The sequence below is a fragment of the Manis pentadactyla genome, chromosome 8, assembly GCF_030020395.1.
Source record: "Manis pentadactyla isolate mManPen7 chromosome 8, mManPen7.hap1, whole genome shotgun sequence".
Taxonomy (NCBI): domain Eukaryota; kingdom Metazoa; phylum Chordata; class Mammalia; order Pholidota; family Manidae; genus Manis; species Manis pentadactyla.
Genome location: NC_080026.1, coordinates 75,186,959 through 75,213,218, shown reverse-complemented (window position 1 = coordinate 75,213,218; position 26,260 = coordinate 75,186,959). Strand labels below are relative to the sequence as shown.

Genomic DNA, 26,260 nt, shown 5'->3' with positions numbered 1-26,260 from the left:
AAATGAATATTTGTAAATAGTACATAACTATTACAATTCATAATTAAATCTTTTTTAAATTAATTGTCCCTACCAACTGAATGAAAAAATACAATTAGGAAAAAAATCCATTTGTCTGAATTTAAGGAAGTTTTATTTTCACAAAGAAAGAAAAACTAATGTTATTACTCTGATTCAAGTAACTTTTTGGACATGTGGTGCCACACATTCAGGAGGACATACTACATTCATGAAAAAACATGAATGTTTTTAACTGCACTGAAAGCTTATATTCTACAAATTAGAATTGGATTATATTCAACATTTTCTAACAACAGCAACAAAAAGCTAATCCTAGTATGAGAATCTCTTTTCTCTGGGTAATAATACTATAAATTTCAGGCAAACATAACTATAATCTGAATAGAAAAACTCCTGTTCTTGAATCTGTTGTAAAACCTCCTTTCTCACTATTTACCCACAATTTTATCCTCCCTTTTCTCTCTGCACTACACAGTAATATCAGATGGTTTCTTTTCCTTAGTCAATTTCTGATACTTCAGAATGTACCACATCATCTGGTTTGTTCCCTAGGATACACAAGAGAGGAGAGCATAAGGAACTTCTCAAAGCCTGTGTGACACACATCCAATGCCACAAAGAATGCAAAAGAGGGATTATGAGTTTAATTGAGATGTCAAGGTTAGAAAGCTTTCCAGGCATGAGGAATAGAGGCATGGCACTATTGTGTGATTTTATGGTAAAGATTTTATGTGTAAAGCTTCTTATTTCATAGATACCATACATATATGCCAGGTATACCAAAGGAGCATAGAAAAGGGGCTTAATTTATCTATGCCTTTTCATCTGCCATTTGAACAAGTGATAATCTAGAGAGGGTCTCTCTTCTTTCCGTCTTTGTTCTCCTTCCCAAGTTCACTTCAACCCTTCATCAAAAATGTCAGTAATTCCATTTGCTTTGTCACTTGCCTTCAGACTTAAAATTCAGTTCCACATGCAGTGACAAGAAGTGTCAGGAAATATCTATATAATTAAATTCAAATTAATCAAAAGATAAGTGAAATTCTTTTTATTATAGAGGTGATATTTTTTATTTTAATTTTTTAAAAAAGACATGTAATGTTCAGTTTGGAGGAAGATCAGGAAGACCATCATGCTTTTCTATTTTTAATTCAACATGTACACAGGGTTAGACTATTTTGTAGAAATCACTTGCAAATCAAAGAATAGTTGTGATTTTCCTTAATAAGGAATTAGCACTGGTTCATTTTTGCTCAAAAGGCCACTACCTGCACTGATTCAAGACTGTTACTAATGGTTGTAATTTAAACATACCATTTCTCTTCCCTATAGTACCTGTGTTAAATAAACCTTATTTCATTTGTAGTGATTATATTCATATTTATGTGCTCTTATTACCTATGATAAACTATTTTCCTTCATCAAATTATCAAATATTTTCTTTCTCCTACCCGAGATTTGATTTCTATGCATAATCTCACTCATATATACATATAAATACAATGTGCAACAGTTTCCAAGTTTGCTTACACATTTCTGAATAGATTGCTTGACTATTTCTCATAATTCAACTTATTCTAATATTTAAGGACACTTGTAACCTAAAACTTCACATAGATGGAGCTGAGTATCCTAAATTCAATTTTTTTCATTTATTGACTCTGTGAAGGTTTAAAATGAATTGAAAAAGAATCACATATTGCAAAATCCAGCTCTGAGATGTGATCAGATTAATTCGTGAAAGGTTTTGCATTCTCATCATACTTTTGAGATATAAAACAAATAACTTTTTAATGTTCTTAACTGTTTTATACTGGAAGAATTTAATCAGGTGGCTTATAATCAGATAGTAATGTCTTAATATATGCTATACTCAAACTTCACCTTTTCTGAAATTAAAAGGATAACTTCTCCCTCCCTGTTCTTCGTGTACTTCAAATTTTTCAGAAGATTTTGTACAAATATAAATGTACTTCAAATGTAGTTAAGGCAGTTCATCATGTATTTACCATTTTTTTGCTTATGCTAACTTAATCTATGAAAGCAGTCACAGTCAACATTTAAATTGTTCTGTTCATGTGGATGTGGAATCAGGAGATTAGAGCTATGACCAAACACTGGTTCCCTTTGACTTAACTTGTCACCTTTTGAGTCCTGAGGATCTCTCTACTCACTTTGAACTTACAAGGCAGCTGGCTGGAGGTAGGGGCTTAGGGATAAGAACCAACCATCTGGCTCACAGAAGCTCCTAATCTCATAGCTCAGTGTTCAAGCTAATATGTTGTATGGCAGTGGGAGAATATTCATATGAGGGATGGACTATGAATTGGCAAAAAATTAAATGTATAGAGTTGATGAGCTACAATGAAACATACAGAATTGCATATTTTTTCTCTGGAAAACAAAACAAACCATTTTATTTAAAAGGATGTAGCTATTTTTGGTATTAAAGATAAACAAGGGGACTGTTTTTCCTTTTCATGGAAGGGATTTCTCTTTGAAAGTTTTTAAATAAAAATTTCAGGGATATGGACTACGTCTTGGCACAAAGTAAACTACTTATTCAGAAGATAAATTATGATGTTTATTTCTGGGAGCAGTGCCACCTAAAAATAGCCTGTCTCATCACCTTACAGTGTATTCTTTAATTTCACGGATAGAAATTCAGAGCTGAGTCTATGTTTACGTGTTTTCATCACTTGACCTAAGGCCCCAAAATGTCCAATGCATTCATGTCTAATTTCCTTTAGGAATACAATACAGTTATCCTCTATCAGTCAGCTATCATAATATTTTTCACTGCTCCCTCACATAACTTCTGCTCTAGTCAGGCACTTACTTTGATGTCTTGTGAAAACATGTGGCCTTCTGTGTTGTAACATTTGCCTGGAATGGCCTTTCCCCATCTGTTGATTTAAATCCCAATCTATTCTCTAAACCCTGGGTTAAGTCCTGTGTCTTCCCTGGGCCTTTTCTCCTTCCTCAGCTCCAAGTACTTCCTCTCTTTCTGAAACACTGAGAACCTTTCTGCATCATTTAGAATTTAATACAATACTAAAGGATATCATTTGCTATTTTTCATATGCATTAGTCTAATCTTCTTACCTAATTAGAAGGCAGAAATTGTTTAAGAGCAGGAATTACCTCTGGAATTTCTCTATCCCACAGAAAATACTTGGGTTTTTTTTTTTGTTTTTTTTGTTTATTTAGTAAATAAGCTTTTGCTGAATGTGATGTGCCCATAAATTCTCTGGGGTAAACAAAAAACAAAAATCACATTTATATTACAGAAAACAAAGGCAAGTGTGATTAAAGTGTTAACTTTTGGAGAAACCATTTTATCACGCATTATCATAAGCCTTGGAAAGACATATATAGTGCCTTCAAGATTTATATAAATCTTCTATAATAACATGCAGGTTTAGAGGTGGAATTGTTAACATTTTATCTTGTTGTAGGACACTGAGTTCAAACACTTTTAGTGAGAACTATTCATTTCAATAGATGGTTTAAACATTTCTATAATTTCAAAAGATGCATAAGAAAGTGACTGTTATATATGTTGCCATTCTGTAGTCTAAACTGTTACAACTCTTATGTACAAAAAAAATTATATAGTGAAAAGATGACTTAATGCATGTCTTACTAGTATACATTGAAGTAGAGAGAGAATTTAGAACTTGTGATTTCTGCTTTGAAACTGTCTTGGGGTTAGATATTTAGGAGTTGCAGTATATTACACTCAACATTTACTGAATTAGATTTTTACTCTCTGAGTAACTTATTTCTTTAGACATCAGTAGTATCTATCACAGTTAAGTTGTGTCAGTTTTTATCCTTTTGAAGAACAGCTATGTAATGAGGATGACATATATAACTGTAACTGGAGTCCTCCTAGGAAAAAGGTTGTATTAAAATGAGGCAAGCTAACTGTTCAGCCCATGTTAGAGTCCTTTTTCACTTTGGTTACAAAGGTCATAGTCCTTAGGAAAAGGTTTCCTGGGGCATCCTCTGCAGTATAAATTACCATGGGCACAATGGCCAAGCTGCCCAGCAGTCCCACAGCTATTCTATTTCACTGCTGTGTAGCTTGGCAGTAAGAAGCTCTTGAAGTGTTTTCGTCTTATGTGGGGTTTCCCTTTGGAGTTAAACTGTTCACCTTTCATAATGATGAAACAAAACTCTGTTGACTGAGCAATGGGTATATTACCTAATTTCTTGCTTAATCATCTCTTAGTTTCTATTGCTTTTTAGTTGATTTATACAGGCCTCCAGGCCTGCTTGCATGTGATGCACAGTGACCAGGCAGCTGGCAAAATGCCAGTAGAGTGGGATGGGTGCCCGAAAGTGCAGCTATCAGCCCTGTTACACAAATGAGCCTGACTAAGTGTGGTTCTTGCATCTTGCTACCACATTGCCCACCCCTGCGCAAACTGATTGTGAGATTTTTGGTCCAGAAGGAATGATAGGTAATGTTTGTATTCCACCTGCAAGAGATAGACCCTTATTAGGCCCAGCTGAGGTGCCATGGCTTGAAGAGGCTGTGGAGAAACTGGATATGATTCAGCAGTCTGCCCAGAAAACTATTTCCCCCAGAGAGGTTAAGATGTGGGGCCTTAGCATTTAGAAGAGAAATGGCAAAATAAGAGCAGGTTACTGCAGGTGCGAAAAGGTTCAGGGGAGCAAGATTGAAAATTGTTTCCTACATCTGCTCATGACAGATCAGAAAGTAAGGTGCTTTCATGGCTTGGGGAATTTAAGAGAAGCTATCACCAAAGGTCATCTGAAGACCTCAGGTTCTCTCTTGTAGTGGAGAAATGCTTGTGCTCTCAGGACCTGGCCCAACAAGGGACAAAAAAGGAGTGAAATGATTCTACTCCCTTCCTGTTCTATGGGTATGGATGGAAATGATAGTTATCATTAGTGTTTTGCAATAGTACCACCACCACCACCACCACCAGACAGTGCTTACTGACCTATGATGTCTGCGGTAATACTTGGAGCAATTTAACTCATTTAGTGTTTACAACCTTGTGAGGTGCATATCTTATTACTCTCCTCATTTTAGAAATGAGGAAATTGAGGCTCAGAAGTAAATGACTTCTGAGTAAATGACTATATATACACAGCTGGTGAGATCTGAATCCAGAAAGTCTAATTCCAGAGCTCTAGATTTTAACCATCATATTATACTGTATGATTTTTTTCTCCACACATATTCTGCCATTAAAATAGGAGTGGCAAAAGATTCAGAGAAAGAACCTCTGGATGTTTGACAGAAGCAGAGGTGAATAGCAGATAATCACAGCATCTATTCAAGATTTATGTCTAACATAGGTTCTTAAATTCTAGAATAATTTTTTTAAACAAAGGTGTACATGACAATGAAGTAACATTTGTTTGATTTCATGGTGGCACATATCGTTGGTGTGATATGAATCTAAATATATTTAGAAGCCAGAATAATAGAAAAACCTTCTTGTTCAAAAGCAAGTACTTCTGGGCAATTGCAACAGCTTTTTCAATGCCTGCATGGCCTAAGGTTACTTATATGCATTATTCTTGACTTCTTTCCTGCAAAATATAGATCACACCTCACGTTCTCTTCTCAGGGGAGCTCTACAGGCAAAATCATATGCTGGATGTGAGAGCATCCATCATAAAATTTGGAAGATTATAAAGTAGGGTTTAAATGAAAGGGTTGATTATTCTGGTAAGGAAGTAATATCCATTTGTTAATATCAGTTTATTAATAAATTATCCTGCAGTAGTTTCATTTTTTTTAAGTGCACTGTAGTGCTTCAGGTTATTTATGTAAAAGTCCTAACTGTCCCTCCATCTTAGAAATGCCGACTCCTCCAAGTCTGCTCATACTTTGATTATGAGTTGACTTATTAATTTACATGATTGTGCCTCCCAGCATGTGAGTCCCTAGAGGAAGCAGCTATTTTTCTCTTAAACTATGTATGTCCCAATTACATAAATATGTAATAGATGATATAGAAATAATATAATCCATGCAAACAGAGGTTATGTTTTCCAGAACTTTGTTCCTGTATTTTATCCAAATATGGTGCTCTGGCATAAGAGGCACTGGATTGCTGAATAAATAGATCAATTATCTAATATTTAAAGCAACTATCACAGAGTACTGACAGATGAAAAAGCTTTACTTGTGCACATCTGTTCTAAAGAGCAAGCTCCTCTCTGACAGGAGCAAAAGTAGAGTAAATTAGGAATGTGACCATCAAGCAAGAGGACTAATTTTTACTGGTGATTTATAAATCCAGTCTCTTTATTTTACAGGAATACCTTGCAAATGAAGAGGATCACCTAGATGTTTTATAGCAGCACTCACAGCTTTAATGAGTAAATCATATATAAAAAAGCAGAATTCTTTTGCTTAAAGTGCTATTAAAAATGCAATGTGCTCTTCTGGAAGATATACTGTAAACAGGTAGCATTGAATAAATTAGAAAGCCCATACTTCAAAATAAACAGTCATGGGCAGAGGATATGACATATGCCAGATAACAGAGGAAAGCGGTACAAAGAACTTCCCAGTGGTAATGGTTGTGAATAATACATGTCTGATATTAAACTAGTTAAAATCACTTATGCTAAAATTTATAAAATAAATGAAATAGCTTAAAAGCAGATTCTCCATTCATATACGACTTCTACTTCAAGTTTCTGGTCTCACCATTGAACAAATATTTAAGTTTCTATTACGTGCCAAAATGTTCTCATCTCTAAAAGTTGGCAATACACTATTTAACAATTCTCCTGAAAAATCTTCCTGCCTCTAAATTCATCTAAATTGACATCAATGATAAAAATTAAGGAATGCTAAGAATTCTTTGAAAGGTATATGATAATGCAAAATAACATGAATATAATCTGTCAAATGATGATAAAACTACACTCACATTCTAACAGGAAATGATATTCAAAAATTCAAATTTCTTAATTCTTCACACCCAATTCAAGAGTTTATGATCTTATACTCTAGATCTGGGGAGTATTAAAAAATACTATTATAAAATTAAAGAGTAACATGGTTTTTTTTTTTAATAATGTCATTTACCTCATTAACATTACTGCTGAACTGAGGAATGACAGGCTCAAGGTATCAGTTCAACACGCTCAGTGCTGTAATACGTATATGAAATGAGACCACAGGCAGGCCTAGTCCACTTTCAATAGTGAAGACAATCTGGGTATTTTGATTATCCCACAGTGGTTTAGGGGAAGTGCAAGATTACACAAGATGATGTCACTTCAGAGGTTAAGGACATGTGCCTCTTTCCCTAATGTACTGGTTGCACCAAATAACCCATTATGGATTCATCATTCATAAAGGTGTTGCAAACTTGGCTATTGCTCCAACCTGAATACATTTTTGAGGTTATGATTTTCATTAGTCCATAAACATTTGCATGAAAGAGTAAAATACAATATTCATGAGAAGAAAATTAGGGTGAACTACCTTTGACTCTCTCCTGGGATGGAGACTATATATAAATATGTATATACTCAAATTCAAACACACACACATATTAAAGTCTTTTAAAACTACATTACCTTCATATGCCCACATTGAATCTTCCCTAGTTTTGTGGATGTCTGTGCCTCCTCACAAAATTTTGAGTAAATTTTCTAAAAGTTTTCCACTACAACATGACATTTAATTGTTCAGTTTAAAGTTGTCTCAGGGCCTGTGAACAATTTTCAGTATTTCAAAAAACCTAAGTAAATTCCAATATCTTGTAAAATATGTCACTGGTAATTTAAGTTTCCCAACTTGAAGTTCTCACACCTGTGGGATCCACAAACTTGGAATATTGATTTTTCTTTTTCTCAACTAAAACAGCAATTTTGCTGTCCATTTTCTTTAAAAATAATATTTAAGTAGCTATAAGTCACACAATATCTAAATAATTCTGTCCTTTTATACCGATTCATTCAAAGAGAGATTTAAACATACATGTACATAACTATGTACATAAACACACCAGGCAATAAACCCTCCAAGGCAGGTAGCTCTACACCCCCGTCCTGTTTTGCTATCTCAGCACCCCCAGGGCAAAGTTGTTTATGTCTAACACTGTTAATACATCTTCATCAGCTATATGAACACCTCTACTGCACCACAAGATCAAAGTTCTTGAAAAATAAATTTAAGACTGCATTAACTTCAGGATTCAGAAAAGCAAGAGGTTTTTCTAGGTCCATATATGGCTGTTATGTCTGAAACTAAGAGTATTCAGATAATCAGAAGCACAGTGTGAAGTCAAATCAGAAGTAGTATGTCTATAACTCTCCAACTAGTGTTAAGGGGAGCAAAATACAAATTCAACAAACCACATTATGGCTCTAAAACACTGTCTAATATTAAAGTAATTAATATCTTGCTGCCTATCAAAGTCAGAAATCCCAACTGCAGCACAAATAGACAAATATCAAAAATAGCACTGGGTCCATTTACTTTTATGGACAGGGTGTTATCCTGTCTCCTGATGGCAACAGTACTGTTTACTGCACTGTACACAGTCTCAAGGAGTTCCTAATGTACTGTACTGGTGTCTGATGCCAGGGACTCCTCCATGTTTAGCAGAGAAGTGGAAATTAATCTGCATTCTCAAATAAGGCATAATTATATACATATAGTCTTCAAATGCAGAAACCCAATCACCAGAATACATTTTTTACCTAATTTTTGTTGCAATGTCAGTTTCTAAATTTTTTTTCAAAGATACAATAGAATGTACTTTCATTGGCTTTATACCACATTCATGCAATGTGTTTTGTACCAAAATGTCATCATCTTCACTAACACTTGGCTGTGTGTGTATAAATGTATATCAAATAAATTATGCAAAATATTCAAGCCATAATATCTGATATGTATATACATACATATAATGCCCTATATTCTCAATAGATTCTTGAAACTCAGAATCACAGAATTACTACTACACCATTTACTTGATTTTTTCTAAAGCAGTGGTAAAGATCTTTCATTATATATTTGTATTATATATAGACATGTAATATGTATAATATATATCCCATTTCCCTTTCTATACATTTTACATGTTAATTATAGTAATTGTAGAGAGGGTATATTTTTAGTGAGCACTGCTCAGAACTAAGAAGTAAGGATCATAGAAAATCAGCTGCGTAAAAAGTGCTTTATGACTCCTCATTGAGTAAATTACCTTTCATTTAATATGAAGTTTTCAAAAAGAAAATTGATGTTTATTTAATAATTTTTCATTCATTTACTTTATAATATTGCCTGCGTTAACTGCTGCAAATTCTGATGTGCAGACAGTAAAGTATTTGGTACCAACTAGAAACAACAGGAACGAATGGTAAGAGAGACGAGAGAGAAATCTTAATCTTGGAGAAAAAATAGCAAAGGAAGACAGAGTCTTTCAGAAACATTTAAATAATCACCTACCAGTTCTACTCGTCCAAAACCTCCAACTCCAAGGGTGTCGATGATGTTGAAATCAGACAGCTTCAGGTTGGCGAAGAAAGCAGCTTCAGCTTCGTATCTGGATTTTTTGATGCGAAAAAATGGAAATTTCTTAGAGGTGCAAACACGGGTACCGCGTACAACTGTACTGGAATGACATGACTGTGGGACAGGGTTTACCTGCTTAAATTCCATCTTGCTTTTAGAGTCTGTGTTTTCTCACACTCATAATTTTTTGGTCCCAGTTGTGCAGAATAACACAGATTTGCACTCGTTTTTCGAAGGAGAAAAATACAAAGTGCCTACTGCATGCCAATCACGTGACCGATAAATCCAGTTATCAAATCAAAGTTACATCTCGGTGCTTTTCTACGCGTCTTCTTGTGAGCACGGATTGTGTGAGTTGTTTTTTGGTTTTGTTTTGGAATTTTTTGTTTTGCTTGGTTTTGTTTTTGCCGTTCACATTTTGGATGACAGTTTCTCATTAGTTTCCCTTATCCACAGGCTGGCAGTGGCTCCTATAAATATTTATTAAAAGTGGCAAGATCACTGAGGTCTCAGAAGCGAAATTACAGCCAGGTTTTAAGAAAACAGATCCGAAAAGCTGAGGACTGACTTGCAAATGTCTGAAATGGATGGCTTCAGTAGCATAGTCACATTCCTGAAAAGTGTCTTCCCTTCGTTTATACTTACTCACTGACTCTCAGCTAGTAATCCTGGTGTCTATATGTCTGCAAGTTTCTTATATGAGTGGTGTGGACAAGTGTGGACGATGTTCCAAAAGTCTAACTATGCACACACGGAAAAGGACACACGCAAGTGGCCAAAATAAGCCTCTCCTGATGAGACAAGTGCATATGAGCTGCTTAAAATATCTCCTTGTTAAAGGCCCTACTATTTTTAGAAAGGGCAGGAAGGCATAAAGATGAAGATGATCTTCCCACTCACTAAAGTCAGGTCAGAGAGTGATTCAGCTGTCTCAAAAATAAATAAAGTATTTGAATAGTTCTGTGTAACTCATGACCTTCAAGCCACCTACCTGATTCAGTGCTATGCTATAGATAGACATGATGAACACAGTTGAGATAGTGATACTAACCCTGCTTGTTTATGTCAATTTTTGGACAATCATCCTTGGCCATATTTGGCATTAAGCTGTGTAACATTTTAGTTATTCCACTATAATCAAACACATATTTGGACTCTCCCCTTGGGAAAAATGTGAAACAGCTTTAGAGGTGAGCTTTCAACATTCTCTAATTTATAAGCACAGCTCTGGTTTCTAACAAGTCAATTCTTGACAGACTCATGAGGCTAAAAACAACATCGTTTTTCATTATTGGCTGATTATATGAAATCAACTGCCTCTAATAAACCTCTATAAACACAGCCTACTGGTCAATCCTAATGGTCTTGGCAGATTTCTCTTATTAACTACACAATCAAGAGCAAAATGTAATTCAGTAGATGGCTTACTAGAATGGAACATAGGCAGCAAATGTGCATTTCCAGCATTCCAACTGGCTAACTACTTTTGGAAAACTAAAACCCCATCCATTTAAAGGGCTAGTGGCAGAGTTCACCCCAACAGGTGCTTAAAAAGGCCATCTGTTGGGATCAGAGCCCATGACAGTTTGTATGCGGTCAAGCATTTCCTGGCAGTCTAGATAATCAAAATTGTTAATGAGATTGTTTTTGAGTAATATTCTACATGCTTGCTGGATTTAGAAATCTCAGATACAAAGAAGGTAACCTCTTCCAGATGACTTTGATAACATTCTATGTATTTAACGTATGGTATTATTACTTATAGCTCTTGAAGATGCCCCAAAATACTTATATTTGGGTTCTGTGAAATTAGGCTGGAAATATGTCTAAATAAGTGATCTTCATTCAGCCTGTTTTTGCACATCAGAGCTATATAAGCATCTTTAAGAAACCACTTTATTTGGGTAGCCCTTTCTACAGAGTGAATCAGAAGTCTGGAGGTACCTAAATGTCTATATTTTTTAAAGGTCCCCAGATGATTCTGATGCACAGTGAGTGTTGTGTACCATAGCTCTAAGTCTCAGGAGGTTTCAGCAACTATAGAAGAATTTTGGAATGGATTGAAATGATCCAGGGAAATCAGTAGCTACCCCATGAGCCTGGGGGTGATTAATTACTGATGTTATTTTAACTAATGGGATGGAGGTATTAACCCATGTGAAATACCTCATGTCAAGTATTAAATAGTAGACATTCTCTTTGTAGACATTAAAATCCACTTAAATATATCCCACACAATTACAGTTAAATAAAATATTTATGTTTTAATGAAAAGAGATTGTAACATTTTAATCATACTTTGCTAATCATTGCTAATTTCTGTACTTCTATTGCTAAATGGATTTTTAAAATGCCATCTTCTTGGGCACTTTTATCTAGTGGTAGATGTACTTTTCTGAAGGGGCCTTTTGGTAACTGTGCTCTTGATTCTCCATTCCGTTGGTTTGTTTCAGAACCATTTCTGGAGGAAGTCAAACAATATAGGAATGCTACCATAGCAGTTTCTCTTTTCTTACCAAGGAAATGTTGTTAGTTGCTTAATATTTTATATGCATGTATTTACTTTCTCATTTATATTATGCTTTAGGGACAAGAGTCACATCACAGGGACTCTGTACACTTTTCCTTTTTGAATTACTAATGTTTTGTAACAGGGATATCATCACCTGTGGGGATCTTTGTTAAAATTCTGAACAATGAACAATGTAGCTTCTTCAGTTTATCTAGCCATTCTTGCCTATAACTTGGAGGGACATTTTCATTCTTTTTTTCTTTACTCAGGGATTATCTGAAGACAATTTGAGCCCATCAATTACATTCAACTTTTTTTTTAGAGTTGATTTAAGTTTGGGTGGGGAAGACAACTAAATAAACTGGCTAAGTAAATGGCTTTCTATTCAACAAACTTGTTTTGCCTGAAGGAAGGAACTGTGGAACCCATGTTCCTAACTAACTTAATAGTACAGGGTACTAGGTCCATGGACTTAGGCCCACCTTTCATGCAATTCTAAAATCCATCTGTGCCACAGTGTTTATGAAACAGACAGATCCAAGTGCTAAGGGAAATACATGGAAGACATACAGTTCCTGATGTTTGGGTGCCTTAAATCTAGCGAGGTGTATAAAGTATATTTTCTAATGGCCCTTAACTTAGTTTGAAATACTGATTTTTTAAAAGAATATTATTTATTTAACTTATTCATTTTAATATAGGATGAACACTATGTGTATTCTTTCCTCAGAAAAATACAAATATTGATATATCCTTCCTATGTATAACTTCAGGGAGTTATACATAACCTGTTTAGGGGTTAACAACATGAAAGTCACAGCCAGCAAGAGATAAGTGTATTGGGTGAAGGAGAGAGAGGGAAAATATTTCTCAAACATGCCCCGCCATAAGATTCACCGAAGCTACGGTGGTTAGAATTTGTAGACAGCTGCTAATGTTCATAGGGAACTCTTTAAATGGTGACAAAGTGAACTTTTAAGAACTGCTACAAAGGAAGAAAGTCTCCTAGATTTTTCACCTCCTCTTTTCATATCTGCCTATGTAGCAAAGGAGGTTTCAAAAGAAATGAATATGTACAGCTGTAGGTGTAAGGATGATGAGACCAAGACATATATGCATAGTCTAGAAACAGAAAAATACTAGTGGAATAATATCACTTGTCTCTAAAACTACATATCTATACAGTATAACATTCATTTTTTTAAGGACATCGATGCTAACCAATAGATTTTTAACTTTTCTAAAATATTACCAGCTTTCAAAACACCAGGAAGAATCAGGTATCTTTTATTATTCACCGAAGTGTTTTTCTGTTGTTTCCTTACATCCATGCATCAATTTTGTCATCATTGCAAATAACAACTGGGTTCCGTACTTATGACTGACCATTATCATTAAGAAGAAAACATCTCTTCCAAAATATGGGAAACCACATATGATGATTTAATCCAGGTCAAGAATGTGTGGAACTGAAAAATTCTATTTTTGCCTTGATATTACAATAAGAGAAATAACTTATTTTACAAAGCGAACAATATTATGTGCATTTTTAAAGGGCCAAGGATACAAAGGAACGTAACAATAGTCCCAGATGGGTTCCAGAACCCAGTAATTAAAAGTCAATGGAACAAAAGGCTAATATTGCTCTATTTGCTTTGGCCAAGCTCATCTATGATCCAAATTGCTTCAGAAGTCTACTCTAAGACTCTCCAGGAGAATTAAATAGTCTTAGCATCTCCTAATCCACATGCAAATCAGTTACCACAGCTTTGCCCCGACTCATCTGCTCTTGGGTTTATTTTTATTTCCTGTTGAGTTTAGTTCTATTAGTTTTCAGGGAAGTCTATAAAAATAAAATGTTTCAGGTAAACACACATGGACTCTAATACAGAACTAAGTTTTTATTCCATAACTTCAGTAGGTAAGATGAGCTTCAACCAGACAATGTCTACTCTGTACTTAAGAACAACACAGAAGAACGCCCCGCATACAGACAAAAGCTCAGGCCTGTGGTCCTGGCTCTGCCAAAGACTTGGTGCTTCTGAGTCCTGATCCCTTCAGTGTTTACGTCTCTTTAGAAGTATCAATACACACACCTGTAAGTCCATAAGTATGAATTTTATCGTTTGTCAGAATCCTAGCTTACTTATATATCTAGATAAATGCCTAGAAATCCCCTTTTATATTTTCTGTGACCAAAGGGCATTGCAATCTATAAATAAATGTCTACAGAAATAGTTAAAAAGTAAGAACTTTCAAAAAATGAGCCTTTAAGCACAAAATATACATAACATGGTCTATAATATCCATGATATACTGAATACACATTTAATTTGGTACACAGGATTTTAGGCAGTAATATTCCTGATTTAATAAAGCTTGATTGATTGACCAATTTGTAGGTCTAGTAAAATAAATGAAATTTCAGTCAGAAAAGTAACTGTGTACAGAGAAAGTAGAATTGGAAATTGGACCAATAAACCTTACTTGTATATTTAACAGACATGTGATTTGGGCTTAAACTACAGGGGCTACTGCCTCTTGAACTACTTTAACTTCATATGTGTGAAAATAATTAGGAGGTACATGTGCTTATTACCCCAGTTCTCAAATTTTTGGAATTAAATAAGCTTAGGCACTAAAATGAAAATTAATTGTCTTTCTTAAATCTATGATCAAGTCGTCAGTCATGTCATTAATGTAATTGCTTTATAAAAAGTCTCATTGTTAACTAAACTTTAAAAGTGAAATCTTTTGACCTCACTGGAAAACAGTGAACCATTTTATAGTTTAAGATTTGTATAGAGAGTTGTTTCCTGTTGAAAGAATTATGTTTTTAAATTAAAATTTTACAAAAATCCCTATTAAACATAGAAAACTGTATTCCTAAAATTCTAAACAAAAAGGGACAATTTATAATTTATTTGGCCATAAAGTATATAGGTATAGTCACTAATGCAGTCGCTCTTCTTTCAGCAGTAGCAGTAAAAACTTGAAGAAATAAAGTTTGAAAGTAAGTCTATGAATATAGAGGATTTCATTATGTCTATTTTCTCCAGAAAGTGTAATCTCTTTTTCAGGGAACTTGAGATAACATTAGTTTGCACCTTCTATTTCCAAAATTGTGGTTTTCAGGAACACAGATATATGTATATATATTTTGAGTACTCTAGGCAGGAAATAGTTCTACTAATTTTTCAAATACATTCCCTTGAGGAGATGCAGCCAATAGGAAGACAGAGGAAAATTGCATTCCTCATATCTGCTGCATAATAAGAATGATAGTAATGCAAATATTCTGCATTTAGAAAGCACCATTCTTCCAAGGACTCTAAAATTTCTCTCACTTAATTTATCCTTCCTGATTCTCTGTAAAAATGGAATAACAGATATTTTACTTCTATTTTGCAACTGGGGAGACAACTTGCTGATAAGTGATTAATTTTAGTATTTCAAACCCAGAAATTAGGACTAGAATCCTTGGGCATGTTTCACATCATAACATATTTAACACTTATTCCACAAAATTACATTTCTTGTAAACAAGATAGTAGAAGTATTAAGATACTAACATAGTTAAAAAATCTGGATCAACATCACTGGGGGCTCATCTAATGCAGCCTCCACATTTTTAAAAATAAAAGAACTAAATCCAGAAATGGTAAAAGTGACTTGATCAAAATCACAAAGACACAGGCATGAAGAACTGGTGCTTTAATCTGGTCTGTAATACTTTTTGCTATCAATCTATGCAGTTTTTACAATATTCTGATTTTTTGAAAAACATAAGCAAATATAAAAGTTATGAAATGTATTTGAGTAATATGCCATTTTGTTCCATGTTTCAGTCCAGAATGTGACTCTTGTGCATGTGTATGCTCCAGTTAAATAAAACTAAGGTACACTGATGCTCAAAGGAGAATTAAAACAAAAGTTTTCAAACCTCAGAGCAGCATTTGTAAAAGATAAGTGATGGATGAAATGCTACCCACCGTCAGCCTGAAATGTATTAACCAACAAGCATTTTTTTGTGGTTCACTTTTAAAATGGTTTCCACACAGTGTGAGATTAATTTTTTTCTAAAATAAAGGCTTAAGTAAATATATATTGCCATGGAAAAAATGGAAGAAAAGTATTAAATAAAGGATTTTGCATAATTTCTGGGACAGGAGGCCTGGGGGTGCGGTCATAGTCACTTTGGGTCAAAGAATGAAACAAACAGCCAAATGCAGAGAATGGCAAGAAGAAAATGAGAAGACTACAAGCCATCCACATAGGCCTCCAGGAATATAATAAAGGTGGTAGTCAGGGATTGGCCCAGAACCAACCTGAGCAAGACGGACCCTTTTCAGTAAAATGAAGGGTTTGCCCTAGACATGTCTATGAAGCTCACTTGAAGCTTGGTCTTTCTGGGATTCCCGGTATCCTGAGAGATGCACACTTTGAAGAAAGCCATGGTACCCACAGCTTTTCTTTATCCCCCTTCATACTCCTCATCCCTATCCCGTCCTCCAAATTCTGGCTCCTGAAGCTCTTAGTTCAAGAAATGCTACCAGAGGTTTTCATTGAAGAAAGTGTTGCTCTCAGATCCTGGTATGCAAAGGGCAAAAAAGAGATCCCAGTTCAATGGCCAAGATAGCAGTTGGGGAATCTATGTCTTAGTGTCCAAAATAGAACTATAAATACATTTTACCACAGACAGTAAGAGACCAGCTGTGTCCTCTTGTCCAATATCCATATCAGAATTATGGGTTGATTTAAAAACAGACCCTATAAAACCTTGGGATTTGGGACCATGCATCAGCGTTTTAAAATAAAATTCATAGGTTAAGTTTATGTAAGTTACTAATTACCAAAATTAATGATCACACAGAAGTTTTAAAGAACTATAGCATTAATCTGATATGCATGTGGATAGATATCTCTCACATTGTGTAAAAGGATCACAGGGAAATATGTCCCAAGTTCCAAACAGTTACTCTCAAATGGCTTTGAGAATATCATCCATTCTTGAAATGGAGAAAGTCTGTATATCTTTTTCTTAGTAGAGAAAATATTAAGCAGAAAGAGGAAGATGAAGCAAAAATTGTACATGTCAAGTTGTTCAGTAAGAATGATGGTGCTTTTATCAAATTAATTAAGTCTCAGGAAATAACCACACATTTGTTAAGTCACTGACTTCTGTACACAATATTTAGCATTGTTTTATGTTGCACCCAATTCAGTTGAAGAATAAAACCATCTTTAGGGGTTTTGTTTTTTGGATTTTTTAAACTGATGTCCATATTTTATTCAGATGTCCTTACTTTTAACTAAGGTGCTTTCTTTCTATTCCAGGATCCCGTCCAGGATGCCATGTCACATTTAGTGGTCATGTCTCCTGAGATTGCGTTTAGCTGAGAGTTTCTCAGACTTCCCTTGTTTATGATGACATTGAGAGTTTTGAATAGCATTTCATTGAATGTTTCTCAATTGGGGTTTATCTGATGTTTTTCTCATGATTTGATGGGGGTTTTATGAGATTTTTGGGAGGAAGACCACAGAGATAAAGTGCCATTTTCATCACACTGTGTCAAGAATGCATACAATCAACATGACATCACTGATGGCATGAACCTTGATCATTCAGCTGAGATAATAATTCTACAGCTTTTAACATGTTACATTATTTATGGAGCCAACAAGTGCAAACTGAGCTATATTAAAATGTGGTCTCCTCCATAATATTTACCTTAGAAATGTGTCGCTTCTCCAAGATCAGACTTTACAAAAGCATTACACATTTCCACACTACTAAGGTCACAATAAAATACACCGGTTAGGATTTACACAGATGGCTATATTAGAAACTGGTGTCTTCCCATATACTTTTACACAAATCACAGGAGTAGAGAGATAATGATGAGGAGAGAACAACTCAATATCCTCAAATCACTGCTTTTCTACAAGTGTACATACTTCTTAGAATAATTGAGTACACACCTCACTTGTGCTGGAAGTTTACAACTAATTTTTAATCATTTCACTTTAGCAGTACCACTTGCTTAAATAAATATTGCTGTAAAATTTAAACTGACCTTCACTCCTGGGCTAGCACATATTGGTAAAATTTTTGTACTTTTAGCAATGGTTTTTAAAGGGGACTACTCAATAGACTGTATAGTTGAGCAATTCTAGAATACTAAGGGAATTCTTCTAATAGTAAGTTGCAAGTATTCTTTTCTTTGTACATAAAATAAAAATGGTGCATTTGACTTATCTTCTCTCTTCATAATAAAGGACCCTACTCTACATTTGCATGTGTATCTTACTGAATAGCACTAAATCTGTTTCTCCTTTGTAAAAAATAATTAGTAAATAGCAAAAAGAGTGAAATGAAGGAAACTGGGAGGGGCATTCAGAACTATTATGGTTATCCTTCATATCACTTAACAGCAAGAAAATGTGTTTTGTCCATATTTGGTTTCTTTTTCCTCACAGATTTTACAGGGACAGAGTCAGCCATTGGGCTGTACCCGATTCTCCATTCTCTTTGTGTGAGTTCCTTTTCTCATCCAAGTTACTAAATATTCTCACAGGAGTTAACAACTGCTGAAGTCACATGGCCTTGCTGGATTGATTTGGTTTTGCAAGGCCTTTTGACAGTAAAACAAGATATTTTGTGAGACAACATTACCTAGACTTGTTGCCTCTCTTTACAAAGGCTCAACAATCTGGATGTTGGGATGTCCACTCAATATTTTCAGAGAACAGACAGTATCTGATTGGAACCTCAGTCGGATTTACCTTCTTATAACCTGGCAGACATAACTGAACTGCAGATAAAGGATAGAAAGCCTCTCTTCTGCCCCTTTAGAACAGAAAATTGCTAAACTTAAGTTGGGAGCCTTAGAAACGTGTACGGCATTTCGGCATCTGTGAGCAGGTGTCCGGCGAAGTGAATTACAGGCACCTTGTAGACACTGCAGGTTTGGCGCCAGGCCACTGTAATAAAGCCAGTACTACAATAAAGCAAGTCAAGTGAATTTTTGGGTTTCCCAGTGCAGGTAAAAGTTATGTTTATACTGTGGTCTATTAAGTGTGCAACAACAGTATTATGCCTAAAAAAAATGTACCATACCTTGATTAAAAATACTTCATTGCTAAAAATAAATGATAATCATCCTCTGAGCTTTCAGTGAGTCATAATCACTGCTCACAGAAAACCAAAACAAATAAAATAATAATGAAAAAGTTTGAAATATTGGGAGAATTACCAAAATGTCACATAGAGATATGAAATGAGCAAATGCTATTGGAAAGGTGACCCAAAGACTTGCTTAATGTAGTGTCACCACACCCTCCACTTTGTAAGAAACACAGTATCTGTGAAGTGCAATAAAATAAGGTGTTCCTGTGGAAGGAACCTGAGAGACTCAGGCGGGTTCAGGGTGGGGGGGGGGAGTGCTCCTGTCCAAACGGGAAGCTGAAGGAGTCACATGGTTTCTTAATTTCTGTAGTGCTTGTGGTATTTGGCCAGGCATAGGAAAAACAGAAAAAAACCTCAATGTAAATATATAAAATATTTTTTAAAAGTAACCTACTTAAAATTGATAAAATCTATTTTTAGCAGTGATTATTATATTTTTACTGAACTACAGGGATCTTTTTGAAATATTTTATATTACTGAATATGATATATATAAACATATATATATAAAATATATAATAAATATAATCCTGAAAGTGTACTATGATACTAGTTGTACAAAAATACTACTTAAAAAAACATAATAGGAAAAAGATTACAGATAGACAGGTAGGCAGTTTGTGGACTTCTTTTTAAAGCAGGTACGTTGACACTCTGCTGCCAGCATGTCCACTACTCTATTGCTAGTTGCTTCAGAAACAAGACTCCTGCAGGCCTTTCTTGCTGAAGTCTGGTGAATCAGAGCACCAAGATGGGCCACAAGGTAAACCTGCTGCAACTGGGTTATTCAGTTTGTGCAAAGTCAACTTTTTATATTTCTAAGTTGTGTTCCAGACTATGCATAATGCTGAGAAAAGGCTCACATCTACGTTTCTTGTAAGAGACAAAATTTGAAAGAGTTTCATAGACATGATCATTAATTTCCAGAGTGTTACCTGCTAACTGAAAAAGAAAAAAGAAAAAAAGAAAACAAAAACAAAAACAAAAAACAACACAAAAAACCAAAACCAAAACCAGCAATAAGAATTATTGCAGTTTTAGGTTTCAGGCCTTATTATGTTTGTCTAGAAAATGTTTATAGACAGACAGGAAGTGGCATTCTATTACTATCTGTCTATTTTTAAATATCACTGTTTGGAGTATTGCTAGGCAATTTGTTTAGACAGAAGGCCTTTCTCAAGTGACCTAATACATGAGATTTTTTATCTAACATGACAGTGGATCAAGAATCTGCTAACAAGCAAAAGATTCTTCAACCATTAGTTTAAGTTTTAGGGAAAATAAGCTGAATAGTATATTTTCTAGATCCAGGATCTTTGAAACATATTGACAAGTATGACTATTTCTTTAATAGAATCACCCCAAGTATCTCACACCATAAAGGAATGAGGAGTCCCATGAGGCAGCACATTGTCCAGATTACTGAAGCTTTTCCCTTCTAATGACCACATAGATTTCTCTCACTAAATTAAAAAAAAAATTAGGGAATCAATATTTCTAGAATGGATTCTCTTCTCAACCATTTAAAGCATAATTTATTCAACATAATAGACATTCAGAAGATGACCCCAGACCATTATTTTGAATAATCAATTATTGTGCCATTATTTCTATTTAAGATGACTCCAAAAACACTTCTACAGTTACTTGTTATCAGTTGCTCAGTTTTTAAGTATTATCTCTTGATTTAGTTAGGGAGCCTGTCTGTCTTACCTCCCATTTCTGACCCAGATACATGTATTTTCTGTAAGCTATAAACACAGATAGCCAAATTTGTTAGAATTGTGCCTACAACATATTCATGCAATCAGTGAGTACCTAAGGAGGAATAATATAAAAAAAAAATGATTCAAATATAATCTCTGGAGCCAGTCTGCTTTAGGCAAATCTCAGCTGTATTACTTCTTGGCTACATGAGTTCGACCAAGCTACAGAATCTCTCTGAGCTCCAATTTTCTTTAATTGTTTAATGGGCATGTTGACCAAACCAACTCTGCTGGGTTTTGGTAAACAGTAAATGAGATGATGCAGGTGAAATAGGACTACAGGCAATAACTACTACAAATAAATGAAGATCATTACCTTTCATGGAGTTTCTGCTGTGTGCCAAGTACTCCTCGTTATTACTAATTGTCTGATTTTTCTGTCTGTGGATTTTTGGCTGCTCTAAGTCTCTTTAATTTTTTTCCCTTGTCTAGGATCTAGGTAGTAGAGTTGCTTGGCAAGTTAACTAGACATAAATGGGATGTTACTATATAGAGATAACATTAATTTAGGAACATATGAATATGCAAATATGCCATGGATTTGACGATTCATTCATTTGCCTAATATTCAATTTCTTCATTCAAAAATGTTTCAATTGGAGGTTTGTCATGCTCCCAGTAGACTGTGTGAGCTCTTTGTACTGCAGCTGTATAATGCAATTTATGCTATGTTTTCACCATTTAATTTCTGAACCATCTTATATATGGTCAGATGTTATCAAATGACTGGATTAAAGTGATAGAATATGTAAGGAATGAAACATGGAATTTTTACAGTTTATTTTAGACCCCCCTATTAAAAGGAGGGTACTTGTGAGTCTCCTATTGAAATTTAAACTTAATATACTGTTCACAATTCTACTGGGTGTTATTCTTAGGGAGTATGGAATTTATGAGTTGTCACATGGACGAAAAAGAAGCACAAAGTTCTCATGTTGCTTCAGAGATCCTTACCTTCAACTATTCCCTGAGCTTGTGGGAGACAGACGATACAGCACCATGCTCTTAGCCACAGTCAGGCAATAGATACAGAGTCAGACAACGACCTTCGTAATCCAGAACCTGGTAATGCCTGAAACAGAGTCTTGAGAGGCATGCACAGAAAGTCTGAGGGTGCCCTCTCTGAGGATGAATTGTTGCCAAAGTCAGAATTGCCCAGAAGCTTCTCAGTGACCCAATCCTGCAAACAGACCCCTCTTCCCATTTTCCTGGGGCTTAGTAGAGTCACTTCTTTAAAGCCACTGTGAGGGCAGTTCATTGGGAAATAGGAGATAGCTAAATTTGAGATCTTTGACTTTCCTGCCTTTGGCAAATAATTATAAATTCCCCTTTGGAAAAGACCTCACAAGATTTATAATGTTTTAACCCCACAGGGTAATGTTTATTAGGGGACCAGTCCCAGAGGTGAGTTCTGAAGATAAAATAAATTAAAAAAGAAGAGAAAGATCCTTCTTTATCATTTTACTGACAAATAACAACAGAAGAAAAGCACACAGAAGATCTATTTCTTTTTTTTTAGACTCCATTAAAACATATTTGCAACATTTCATCATATCACATGAATTTATTAGCTATGGTGTTAATATACAATTACCATTGCATGAGGATGTTGTATGTCAGTGGAAAAAATACTCATAGAAATTCTAATGTGTCTGAGATGAAATTGACATGATAAGGCTTTGGAATCCACTTGTTGCATTATTTCATTAAGGTCATTCTAGCACATGTTATCAATGATCAATTTCTGCCCAATGATGCTGGCCCAAAGAGCCTGGTCTATACTGCTCACATTCTGATGAGGGCCCACAGTCCACTATACATGGGCACAAGACAGCAAGCTCAGACGTGGTCAAGCGGAGCATTTTCACTGCATATATGAGCCTATTATTATCTTTCCATGTCCACGTGCTCCACTAAAATTGAGCACCTCCGTGTGTGCCTGGCTCTGTGCCATGCCCTTCTTACACTCTCACTCAATAAAGAGGCGTGGGCGCTTGCTCAGGTGCACCACCCAGCAGGAAATGCACTGAAGAGCATTTGAATCACCAGAGAAGAACTTAGGACATAGGCCTCCCATTCTTGGGCTTGATTTGGTCGTTTATTTGAACATCATTTACTTGGCTGGCCCAAATGGGAAAAAGCAGGGCTTCGGAGTCAAAAGAGATCCCTAGTTTAAGCACAAGCCCTTTCCTTTAGTTCAGGTCTCCTCCTTCCAGACCAGATTCCTTCTGAGATCAGCAGTGCAGTGGCTTAAATTCCTGCTTTAGCTGCTACCTCTTCATTCCACATTTTTTACTTTCTATTGAAAATCCAAATCAGAATCAAAGATTATTTTTGTTTTTTAAATCGAGTTAATGAAAATGAGGCTGTAATGATTATGGCAGTGATGCAATTGAGAGCTATGGCTGCACAGACAATTGCATTACAAAAGAAAGGTCTTCTTTTATTTAGGAGAATGTTGCCAGGATTATGACTTCAGTTTAACCTACCCGCACTTGAACTTCTAATTTACTTGCCTTTAAAGAATTCCAAATCACGAGAAATTGTATATCACCTGTTTTAGATTTTTCTAACAGAAAGTGAACATTTGAGTTTTGCAGCTAAAACAGGCATTAAAGCTATGGCATCTCTAATTTCCTCTGGAAGGGGAAGGAGATCTGAAATTAGAAACATAAAGTTAAGAAGTAACACGGAAATGATCATTGTTTCATTGCTTACAAAACAAGGTCTCACTCATTACCCACACAGAAAAACAATAATAGCATAACTGGGCACATGCCTAGTGTGGTATGTCACCAAGGAATGAACAAAAGGGGAAAATTCTGTGTGACATTGTCCACCTGTCATTGCAGCACAAGAGTTTTTCTGTCTATGGAAGATACTCCTCTATTACTTATGCTTAGATATTATTGGGTTCTTCATTCTAAGAAAACTGCTTTCTGTTTGTGAATCTGTATATCATTTCTGAACTGAATATATTTTATCTCTTAGTAAAATAGCACATTATGAAACACATTACCTCAAGGGGAAAAAAAAAGAATCTTAGATATTACTGGTACCACTGGTGCTAGTTAAATAAACAACATTTCCTTATCAGTAGTACATGTGAAATGGAACTGAAAATCTTATAAATGATGTGAGGGGAGTCTGGAATAACTCCTGTCTGTATGTTACCCTCTTATAGTATTCTCCTTTGACTGTAATTCACTAACAAAAAACAAAAACAAAAACAAACTTCAATCCTGTCGAACTGTTTCAAGGACTAGATGTTAAATTTCTCCAGCTATCCCCTTATTCTATTAATAACATGTGTCTTTGACAAAATATGAAATCTCTTGCAGTTTTGGATTATGTATTTGCCTGTTTCACTCAAACAAGGGAGAGAATCTAGTGGTATTCAACAACTTTTGCACACTTTAAAAGGAATTGAAATATACCTGAAGTCTTAGTAATTGTGATTGCCATCTTGATCCAATTCATAAACATTTTCAATTTTCCCCCCATAGATTGTGACCTTTATTTAGACAATGAGTGCAAGGTATCTAATAGTCTTGAAAGAAGACAAAGTTGTTTTTACCTACTCTGGAATCTCTGTGAATGAAAATGATGTTCACTTGGGCATCTATGATCAGGGACTTAGCCATGTATGCAATTGACTGAAACCCCTGAGGGATGCCTGGGGCAGGTGGACCCATTCAGATCTGTTCTGGTTATGCCACACATTTTTCATTCATTATTTTTCAGCATGAAAATTACATTTCAATTGGCCTAAAACCACAAAGTACGTTTTCAGTGCTGGTAAGACATCACCTTTTCCCTGCACTGTTTTATAATGGAAACCAAGTAGCTAAGAGTGACAGCAATTATCTTCAGGTTAATGATAGAATTATCCTGCTATGAGGGAGAAACTGATTCCAGGAAAATACTGTCATTTTTAGCATTTTCCAATCTAACTAACTCTCTTGAGACTGATAAATTATGCAACTCAGTTATGCTAAAACGCATTGGATAGGCTATGGTAAATAACTGGAACTAAGATAAGGTGAAAGAAAAACCTTTGGAAATATTTCAGACAGTCTAAGAAACCTAAGCATAATAACAAAAATAGAATTCAATTTCCCCATGCTTTCAGCAGAATCAGGCAGTTCTATGTTATCATGAGCTACTTTTGGCAAATTACTGATAAAAATAAGCATATGCCAGCCACTGTTATAGAGGCTGAGGATATAGCAATGGGCAAAATATACCAAGAAAAAAACATTCTATCCCTCAAGCACATTACATGCTGATGGAGGAGAAAGGCAAAGAAACAAGTAAAATACAGTATGTTACATTGTGGAAAGTTCTGTGGAGAAAGATTAGGCAAGAAAAGGGGGGCCAGGGCGGGCCAGAACAGGAGTTGGGGGGCTGCAATTTAACTTGGGTGATTAGGAAAAGTCCGCCTGAGGAGGAGCCATTTTAGCCAAGGTCTAAAAGAGGTGAAGGATGAACCATGTGGGAACTGGGGTTGGAGTATTCTGAGTAGAGGAAAGAGAAACTGTAGTTGCTCTGGGGCAGGAATGTGTCTGGTATGAGTTACAGTTGGCACCGAAGCTTTCGTGGCTGGAACAGTGAAGGTAGGGAAGGGGAGGGGGAGATGGGACTGGGGACACGGTGGTGGCTGGTGGCGGTGTAAATTGCCTAGGGTCTTCTAGACCTCTGTAAGGGTTTGATTTTTTTTTCTGAATGAAACAGAAGCTGTCATATGGCTTTGAGCAGTCTGTTTTTATAACTTCTAGGCTGAAAACAGACAATAGGAGGCCGGAGGGAGAAAGGAACATGGAGACAAATCAGCAGCTACTGCAATGATCTGGGTGAGAAAAGATGTGACTTGGACTGAGGTGGTAACACAAAGTAGCTGGTTCGGGGATATATTCTGAAGGTTGAATCAATACGACTGGTTGTTAGTTGAATGTGAGGTGTGAATGAAGGAGGAGAAAAGGATGATTCTAAAGTTTTGAGCCTCAAAAACAGGAAGAATGGAGTTTTATGTATTGAGAAAAGGAAAACTGTAAGAAAAGCAGGTTTGGAGGAAGAGTGGGAGTGTAGTTTTGATATTTTGAGTTTGCAATGTGTATGATTTAACCAAGTGAATTTGTGAAGTAGGCTGCTGGAAGTCTGAAGTTCAAAAAAGACATCCGGGCTGGAAATGTAAATCTGAAAATTGCCAGCATGTAGATGGTACTGAAAGTTATGAGATG

The 26,260-nt window shown here is 35.5% G+C and overlaps 1 protein-coding gene across 4 annotated transcripts in view; it reads right to left on the bottom strand.

Moving 5' to 3' along the window:
• Positions 1-26,260, bottom strand: part of PRKG1 (protein kinase cGMP-dependent 1) — a 1,239,474-nt gene that overhangs the window by 41,864 nt on the left and 1,171,350 nt on the right. For 3 of the 4 annotated variants that reach the window (XM_036924011.2, XM_036924010.2, XM_036924012.2), the window contains one exon: positions 9,488-9,584. In XM_036924011.2, coding sequence (XP_036779906.1) covers positions 9,488-9,584 — 97 coding nt within the window. Of the gene's footprint in view, positions 1-9,487; positions 9,585-9,685; positions 9,705-26,260 lie in introns of those variants that run through there. The other variant, XM_057505873.1, reaches the window with a different exon arrangement.